Source organism: Tiliqua scincoides, chromosome 1, assembly GCF_035046505.1.
Source record: "Tiliqua scincoides isolate rTilSci1 chromosome 1, rTilSci1.hap2, whole genome shotgun sequence".
In the NCBI taxonomy this organism is placed as follows: domain Eukaryota; kingdom Metazoa; phylum Chordata; class Lepidosauria; order Squamata; family Scincidae; genus Tiliqua; species Tiliqua scincoides.
The window spans coordinates 282,990,432-283,000,340 of NC_089821.1; the positions used below are offsets into that span (position 1 = coordinate 282,990,432).

Here is a 9,909-nt window from a genome sequence, read left to right on the forward strand (position 1 = left end):
GTTTGGGGAGAGGGTCAGGATTCAGTGTGTGCTGCTGAACCTGTCCCCTATCTGCCCACCCCAAACCATCTCCTCCCCATTCTGCCTTCCCCTACCCCATTCAACCCCCTCCCTGCCCCCATTCCCCCCCCCCATGCTGGGCTTACCTGCTCCAGCAGGGCTCTGTTGTCTTGCTGGCACACATGGGAAGGCTCTGGTCTTCCCGTCAGTGTGCTGGCTCCCTTCGCTGCTGGAAAGCACTTTATAGCATTTTTGCCTCAGTCAGGAACATGCTTTCTACTGGTAATATCTTTCAATAGGATTGGGCTGTTAATAGTGCAAACCGTTGCAGGTTTACTCAGTTCTACTATGTTCAACAGAGCTTATTCTCAAGTAAGTGTGCATAGGATTGCTCTGTGTCTGTACAGAAGCTGACTCAAACAATTACTACCAGCTCCTGTGGGGATTCTGAAGGTGGCTAAAGAACCATTTTTACAAGGAAAATCAAATCACTGTTAAGATAACTTATCTATGCAATTGTTGCATACAAATATGTCTCCATGTGATGTGCCTCCGTCTACAACACTGTGGAAAGATTTTCAGAATGTGATAGTCATCATACCATGTAATTTCTCTGTAACTTTTCCATGTCAGAATGGTCATGTTAAGCCACCCTGAGCAGCATTGTCACACACACACACATATACTAAAACAAAATTAAAACTAGAACCATGATGAATGGCCCAAGCACCTTCAAATAATTCAGTTATAAATATAAAAAACAACATATCAACAATTTTTTTTCCATTGCCTTAGTTAAAGCAGGTGTGAATTTCAAGATTGCAGTGATGGCTGAATGGGGCTTTCCAAGGACTTATCCATATGAAATGAGATTATAGGAAAAGCCTAATATGAGAGCTGTAGGCTGCGATCTTGATTATGCTAACAAAGTCTCTGATCTTGACCAAGGTGTGTTCTCAAGGTATGTTTCTACCCAAAGGTGATGTACTATCATTTGATATTGCAGGTAATGTCATAGGCATAAACATGTGTATATCCTGGCATATAATATTTGCCATCAATGTGTAGCCCTCAGTCCCATCTCCCAAAGGAAGGCCTTTCTAGGAATCAAATCTTTCTGGATTCTTTTTTTCACTGTGTATCTGGAGTAAGACAGGGGCTTAGATTCAATAAGTGACAGAACTTCACACATGGCAACTGTGGCACACAAGAACACTGGCTTGAAAACACCCTGCATACAAAAGTTTTAAAAACTACCAATCCCCCCACTTTTGTTCCTTCCAGTCTCAAAATCAGGGCCTTTCAGGCTGTGCTATTTTGTACATAAGTGGGCATTTTTTTTTTTAAGTTTGTCAGTCCATGATGTAAAGTACATAAGAACAGCCCCACTGGATCAGGCCATAGGCCCATCTAGTCCAGCTTCCTGTATCTCACAGCGGTCCACCAAATGCCCCATAGGTAGGTCAGTCTATCATTCATCAGAAAAAGAAATGAGCTCAAACAGTAGGTCTGAATGTAGATCTCTGAGAAGAAAGAGTTCCTTGGTAATCCTTGTAAGCAGGGTGCCCCATGTTTCATAGGAAAGTACACAATCCATGAGAATTATCAGGAGAGGTGGCCTTTTTGACCCAAAGGTCTTTACTATACATGGCCACCTTTTGAGAGGTAAGCGATTAGTGCTACTATCACTCCAACATACACCCCTGTGCCGATGGTGATGGAAAGCGCAGCGAGGAACAGAGCTCGCCGGGAAGCAGAACTTGCCAGGTGGAAATCCCCCTTGGAGACTGCCTTACTTGTCTGGAAAAAAATAAAGCAAAAACAATATTTAGGAAACCTACTTAAGACAGAGCCATCAGAACCAACCATGCCAGCTGTTTTTAGCAGTTGTTTTTACTGTTTTCAGAGTAGTGTAGTGGCTAGAGCATTGGGGTTAGTCCAGAGAGGCCCATGTCAAATTCCCATTCAGCGACAAAGCTGCCTAGATTACCTTGAACCAGGTAATCAAGTCTCTCAACCAGGTAATCACCATCTCTCAACAAGTCAATCTACATCGGATTGTTGTGGGGATAAAAGTTGGGGCAGCCATGTACTCTACCCTGTAAGGTGGGATTTAAACTGAAATGATGACAACAAAAGTCCTTTCTAAAAATGGGAACGACTGTGACAAAATTACTTTAAGCTGTCCTGAGCCTACAAGATAGGGCAGGGTATAAATATAAGTTCATTATGCAGTACCTTCCAGTGGTTATTAGCCATGAGAGATAACTTGAACTTCCATGAGCAGAGATAGTATACCTCTGAATATCAAAAGCTAGGAGAGCTAGGAAAGCTCCCCTCAGATGACAGTTCTATGGGAGAAGGGGGCTACTTTGTTCCTTTCTGTCTAGCCTCATGGACTCCCCAAATGTCATGAAAGAATCCTTCTCAGCCTTGGATCCCCTGCTTTTAAATACCTGGTTCACATTCCTCCCTCACTTCCAGATTGGATGGGGCTGGGAGGGGAGCCCCCATTGCGACATTGCCACACTGCTTCTGTGTGCTGGCTTCACTGATCTTACTGTTGCTTCATTTGCTGGGGTGATCTGGGAGCTATAGTGGCTTTTTTAGTGCACCAGGAGGCTGCTGTTGCTATGATAGGTGCCAGAGACCTTGCTTTAGTTCCCTGGAAGAGCTGGGGCTTAAGAGTCAAACAGTAGAATTCCATAGAACTATGCTCCCTCTGACTCCCAAGGAGTTAATTTACAAGCTACCAAAGCACCTTCAACTAGATAACATTGTTCCTTTGATATGTGCATTACTGTGGACTTATCTGCATTGAATCTTACCTGATACCTTGCCATTTGGTTTCCCTTATAAATAGCATGACATCTTTCAAAAGGACCACTTTATCCTTTGAGCTTAATATTTGTGCCACTGGCAGTGCTGATTCACCCATCTTCAAATCTTTTTCCAACAGTTCTGATACTGTTGGTCATTAGGAAATTCATTGTTGTCTGGGCTGAGAGTAAACTGTTATTTTTTATTTCCTATATTTAAACAGTGTTTAATCAATAGCATTCTGTCTCTCAGCAAGAATTACCAAGCTTCCTTTGGTCTTTATTTAAGTCTATATTAAAAGCCACTGGACAAATAAAGAAAACTGAACAGATAATTCTTTTATCCACATCCTGTTATTTTGGAATTAAAACCTAGGTCAGTCTGATTACACTGTATCTCAGCAGAAATAAGCAGGTACACACTGATATAACATAGAGCAACTGAATGAAGGCAGCCATCATGCTGCCAGTCTTTTCACTCACTTCCATCATTTCTCTCTACAGAAACTCAGAAACTCTACAGAAACTATAGATTCAATGCATTTATAATATGAGGAAGAAGTGGTTGATATAATCTATGTAGACTTCAGTCCAGCATCTGATAAAGTACCACACAGGAAATTACTATTTAAATGGGAAAAGATGGGATTGGTTAAAAGGAAGAAAACAGCAGGGTATGCTCAAAGCAAATGGGCTTATTGGATAGTCTTAACAAGTGGACTTCCTCAGCAATTAGTCTTGGGACATATTTTATTCATTAAGGACTCTGGGGAGGAAAGCAGGAAATGACAGATGAAATGTATGAATGACACCAAGCTAAAAGAAGCATTGGAAATACACAGAAGAACTGGCTATTTACGAAGGTTGGGTTGGAGTAATTGAATTGGCATTGCATTCATTAGTACTCAAAGTGCTTTGGAAACTCATAACAAATATCTTTGTGTCAGCTTTGAGACCAGAAATGAGAGAGGAAGAAAGTTCTGGAGATGCTGGATCACATTACAATGAGATTGATAAGCCAGTAATATTATGGATTTACATCCCTGCAATTCTTGGGTGTATTTAGCATGGAATTTTTAATATAGCAGTGGTTCCCAAACTCTCTTGGAGTTTGGGAAATGTGCACCTGCCAAAACAATCCCTTTTATACAACTATTAAAAGCACAAGAATCCTGTTCTTCATTGCATTTGCTATGATGGTCTAGGGTCTCTTTTCTATAGGGTGGTGGTTACAGGTGTCCTGCAAGGCTTTAGCACTTTGAAGGACAAGTGATCCTATGTTGAACTATAACCTGAAGCCCCACATGTCTTTCCTCTAACAGCATTCAAAAATACACAGAAAGATATGTACCCTTGTGCATTCATGTCACACCTGAAGTCTGATGCCATACAATACAGAGAATGTCCAATCTACTGCTGATGTTAGGCATCTGCTAAATAGTGGGTCCATGCGAATAAATGGCCAAGAGATAACAGCTCAACACATTTATTCCATCTTCAGAACAGAACAAATGAAAACACAAGGCAAACACTCCTTGCTTTATATCCCTTAGCTCTGCCCAGATTCCCCATGATTGGTGCTGTTGAATAAGTCTCAATCCACCTGATTGGCAGGCTAAACTAGAGGGCCAATCAGACGGAAAGGATCTTGATCCACCTCCCAATTGACCAGCCAGAGGACTGGGCCAATCAGTTATACAGGATTTCAATCCTGCACAACTTATACATTAAACCTGCATACATAACAGTATCCCTCCTGGGAACATGGACACAACTCGTTTGTCATATAGCATGGGTGTATCCACTACGTTCTGAACAAGATACAGCGCCAACACTATAAGTGACATACCTAGGAGGGGTCCAGGGGTTCAAGTGATCTCAGGCAGCATGTCTGGGGGCAGTGATGCTTCCAGCTATGCCAGTCCTCCACTGGTCACGCTGGCTGCCTCCTGCCCGGATGCCTTCTAAGAGTCAGAGAGGCTGCGCACAGCCTCCCGAACCCCCAGAAGGCCTTGTAAAGTCTTCTAGCAGCCTAAAAACATCTGGTTTCATTTTTGGGAAACTGGAAATGATGTTTTTATGCCCTTAGAAGGTCTTTTGAGGACTAGGGTGGCCGCCTCAGCCCTCAGAAGGCTTTCTACGGGCATAAAAACATCACATCCGGTTTCAGGCCAATAGAAGGCCTTACAAGGCCTTCTGAGGGTGGGGGAGGCCGCAAGCAGCCTCTCCAGCTCTCCAAAGACTTGTGGGTGGGAGACAGCTGGCACGACTGGTGGGAAGACTCAGGTGCCCAGCTGGTGGGGGGCCAGCAACTTGTGGTCATGGCCCTGGGTGGTAGAACTGCCACTGAACACTACCACCAGGCAAGATCAGGAGATCTGTCTTAGCTAGCAAGACATAGATTAGCTAGATTTTGGGATAGTATTAAAATGCAGAAAACTATTATTGTTTAGTTTTTTATTATATTTTTGCCACTCTTAGGAGCAGCACTTGAATTTTGGGTCTTAGGCACCAAGATATTTTTGACTGACTCTAGCAATATACATTTAAAGAAAATCTGTGTAGGGGGATAGAAACACCATATCCCACATACCAAAAAGCTCAAGATAATTTTGTATTATCAGTTTCATGGGTACTCTGAACTGTAACATACTTAGGGCGCAATCCTAACCAACTTTCCAGCACTGAGGTAAGGGCAATGCAGCTCGGAGGAAAGGGAACAAACATTTCCTGATCTTAAGGAGGACTCCGTAACTGCCTTCCAACTGCAGGATACAGCACACGTCCCATTGGCACAGGTATGTCAGTACTGGAAAGATGTTTAGGACTTGGGCCTTGATATTATAGTTAAACTGGCCCTACCAGACCTCTTTAATAAAGCACCTCAGTAAGAAAAAGCCTGTACACAAAAGGAGACATCAGCAAATGCAGACTCTTACCCCTTGAGAAAAGTAGAAGGCAGCAATTCCCAAAGGCCAGAAACAACAAAGCATTGAGAAAATGGCCAGGCCCAGGTGGTCTCTTGGGGGAAGCATCAGAAAATGATCTTCACTCTCACTGTCACTTGAAGAGTCACTCTGGAAAGCAAATTAATTCAGTGGTGGTGAACCATGGCATGTTGTAGGTCAGATCCACAGAGCATCCAGCAGGGCCAGCAAGTGTAACCAATTCATTCCTCAAACCTTTTGGTGCTCCTCTTTTGACAACGTATTTCTCCTGATACATGGCAGGCAGAGGATCTTCATGGCGCAGAACACCCCCCCCCCCTCACTGAGCAATGTCATGCAGTCTCAGCAGCAGAGGCCTATCTCACATGCAGGAAACAGAGTCAGCCTCTGTCATCCTAGGCAGCTTACCTGCCAGAGAACAGTGGCTAGCATGAATCATTCAGTGAATGTCCAACTGAGATCTTGAAGCATGAGGCACTGTATTCCATGTCACCCCATCCTTCTTTGAATGCCCATTTTGTTTGTTTGTTTGAGAATGCCTAAAGTGGCTAACATTCATAAGAACAAGGGAAACAGCAAATACACCTTGTGTATTTAGATGCCTGATACCTGCTAGGAAGTATGCTGCTTCGCTTGGTTTTGATCCACAAACCTTTTTATTTGAAGTTGGTTCTGCAGGCATTTATGGACTTTAGGGAGACCCCAGAGGGACTCTCTGGGAGCAAGGGACTTGTGAACTACAGCAGTTACTACTATGATTGTACTCTTCCACGTGTCTGCTGTGCTAACCTCTTATCTTAGCTGGTGGTTTTATTATTTCTTAAGCAAAAATGTGTTGAATATATGTGTACCTGGAAAATGTACTTGTGACTCTACTAAACGAATCCAATATAATACTGATGCACATCTGAACCAATAAGAACTTTAGTGGAAGACTTAAATAAGCTGGCATCTGCACTGCCTTGGCTCAAAGTTTTAAGCTGCTGTCTTCAAACCATATATTCTTGAGGGACTCCTTGATTTCTTAAAGGGCTTTTCCAGAGAAAGTATTCAGAGGATCTGAGTCAGAAGGTCATGATCTGGAGAAAAAAAAAGGGCTACTGCTTGATTGTACTATTCTGGTGAGGTTCACTCCTTTAGAGCTCAGTCCCAAGTAGGTTCACCTGGGAGAAAACCCTTTTCATTTCCATGGAACTTCCTTTCACATTGAGTGCGTTTAAGGACATCACCTTTTGTTATTAACTAACTCAGTATGAAATAGTAACCCAGAGAGCTTCAGTAATAACAACACTGATGGTGGATGGTAATAATAATAATTTTTTAAAATTTTTTAAAACTTCCACTCACTGCTGTCAAATCTAATCCTCGATGGGAAGCAATTGGCATCCTACTGATTTTTCTCTTGCCCAGGGAAAGCTGCTTCTGCTACGTGGTCTGGCTATAATATTTTTAGGACATTTATCTCTACCATAACATTTAAGTTGTGTTTCACCCTCCTACTGTCCTCTCATTAACTATTTTACAGTCTGCTTTCCCCCCTCTCATTTGACCTCCTTTTCAACTGTACTTTCGTACAGTCTTTTATTCTTCTTAACCATTTCACAGAGAAAGAAATGGATTTGCAGAGCTTCTAAAAACAATAACTTCTCCTGATGTGGAAGAAAAATTCTACCAACAGAAATTCTCAAACTGAAGTAGCTTCTCATTTTTCTTGCAAGCTAAATTCTCAGCCCACTCGTTGGGGGTTTGGGATTTCCCTGGAAAATTATTTTTCTTGCTTGTTGGTGAAATGGGACCATTTTTCATCTTCAGCAGCATGTCTCACTTACATTAGGACTAAATAGATAAATTGACAGCCTAAATTGGGTTAGCGACTGAGAGAGAGATTGTGGATATGAGCCTAGAACAAGCTCTTGAACACTCCTGATAATCACGCATGTACTGCCATAAATGTTTCCAGTCATTTTACTGTTAATGCACTATGCTCTCAGACCTCATCCTGGTTTGTTTTGATTGATTAAATAAAACAATGGATTGATTGTTTTATTGTTCTAGAAGATTATAGCCACTCTGGGACCTGTGGTGGTGGAAGACATGGGGTAAAAAATGTTTAAATAAACAATCCCTCGTAACAAGGGAAGCTGTCTTTTGGGCTTGATTTCTTATTTTATGCAACATTTTATTTTATTAAAGTTATTTCATTGCAATAAGTTATTTTATGCAACGTTTACCGCAGTAGGAGGAACACACTGTGGTTGCCTGTATAGTTCCCTACCCCATACCCTAAGCAAACACCCCTATCCTAAGCATATATGCTTACTCAAAACCAAATTAGTTGTGATGTTAATCATGCAATTTGGTTCTGCATGGGTTTTTCTTTTGTTAAGTACCAGCCAGGATCACAGTTAAGAAACTCATGTCCAGCACACTGCTATACAGGTTTACTCAGAAATAAGTTCTAATTGCATTCAGTCAGACTTACTCTGAGTAAGTGTGAACAGGACTTATTTATTTTATTAGGAATTTTATATCCCTTTTCTCACACACACACACACACACACACACACACACACACACACACACACACACCAATCTGCTCAGGCAATCTCCGGAATGGTCATGGGAGAGTACTACTCTGCCCAGAAAAAGGCTGCAGACCCAGATCCAGTTTAGCTTTCCTGTAATTTCACGTAGATGTTAAGAAACATAGGAGACAAGATGGAATCCTGCAGGACCCCATAATCAAATATTCAAGACAGGGCCAGTACAAGACCAAGGATCACTAAACTCTTTTTGGAGACAGAGAGAGAATACCTTGTTCCCTGCTGGGAGTTTTTTTTTGTTTTTTGTTTTTTAAAAAGCTCTATTGCATCATGGGGGATCAGGATTGGCCCAAACTGCCTGATGCTGAATGCTGCCCCCATATCTGATGATGTGCTAGCTTCTGCTTCTCCCACTCTCCACTGTTCTAGCATGCTCCTCCCCTCTACATTTTCTCTTCCTCTCTGTCTTCATTTTCCAATCCAGGGTAGAAAGAGGGACAGTGGAAGCAAGTAGGCAGGCAGAGATGGGCAAACCCCCCACCAATGTGTTGCTTCAGTTGCCCTCATGGATGGGCTGGCTCTGGTCCAAGAGGCTGAACATTAGTCTCCCAGCACCAACATCTGGTACTGGCCATGTAGGTGAGAGTGGATCCATTGCAACATGATCCTACATTCCCACCTTGACAAGGTCAAACTGATGGATACCCTGGCCAATGGTATTGAAAGCCACTGAGAAGTCCAACTTACCTCATATTCCTGAAATTCTTCCTCCTCTACCTCATAGGAAACTGTTTGGATTTTGATGTCATTTTCCATCAGTGACCGCCCTTGTGTTTCCTGCTCATCTGAAGCCTCGGTGAGGTGCTCTTTGTTTTCCATGAAGGTTGTCTCACAGCTTTCGCTTTTGTTGTCTTTGACTTTGACACTGGTCTCATCCTTCACCAGGATAAAATTTGGGCCATACAATGCTTCAACTGCCAGCTGCAGAGAACTGGCATCCAGGAGCTGGTGAGTCCTTGCATTGCCAGAGTTTTGGAAGATATAGGAGTATAGTTTTCCCTGACAATGGTGGCCAGGATAATCCTGGTGGTAAGTGTAATTGCCATGAAGGTGTCCATTGTTCTTGGCCAACAGGGGGTTCTGAAGCTCATTCACACTTTCCATTCTCCTGACAACTCTGTGCAATGCGTCTGAGATAGATAAATGTCAGAGGTCCTGAAGAACAGAAAAGGCAGAAAGAGTGAGGGTGCATGCACTGTAGAAACTGATGAAGTTGTTCAGCAACAATGATGGTATTATTTTAGTTTGTCACTGAGAACATATTTGTGGTGGTGGGAATCCAAGAGCTGGATTTACAGCAATTATGTTCCAGTGGGCATCTTGACATGAATGGAACATGCAGTATGGCTTCAGGTGAGGTCCCTTCTGATTATGTACTGAAAACTTGAAAGAAGTGCTGGTTTGGGTTCATGCCTTCCTGAGGCCTCAGGCTACAAGGCAGCTTTATGGCAATGATGACTGGCAGAGGCTCTCCAGAGTTTCAGACAGGAGATTTTCTCTGCTGTACCTGGAGATAGCAGTGATTGAGCACTCAGTCTC

At 42.7% G+C, this 9,909-nt stretch overlaps 1 protein-coding gene across 1 annotated transcript; it reads right to left on the reverse strand.

The window, feature by feature from the left end:
- Positions 1-1,641: 1,641 nt before the first annotated feature.
- SYNDIG1L (synapse differentiation inducing 1 like) lies at positions 1,642-9,474 on the reverse strand. The gene is made up of 3 exons (XM_066612047.1): positions 9,058-9,474; positions 5,759-5,896; positions 1,642-1,800 (listed from the first exon to the last, which is right to left on the reverse strand). The coding sequence occupies exons 1-3, from the start codon at positions 9,472-9,474 to the stop codon at positions 1,642-1,644; spliced, it is 714 nt and encodes a 237-aa protein (XP_066468144.1).
- Positions 9,475-9,909: the final 435 nt, after the last annotated feature.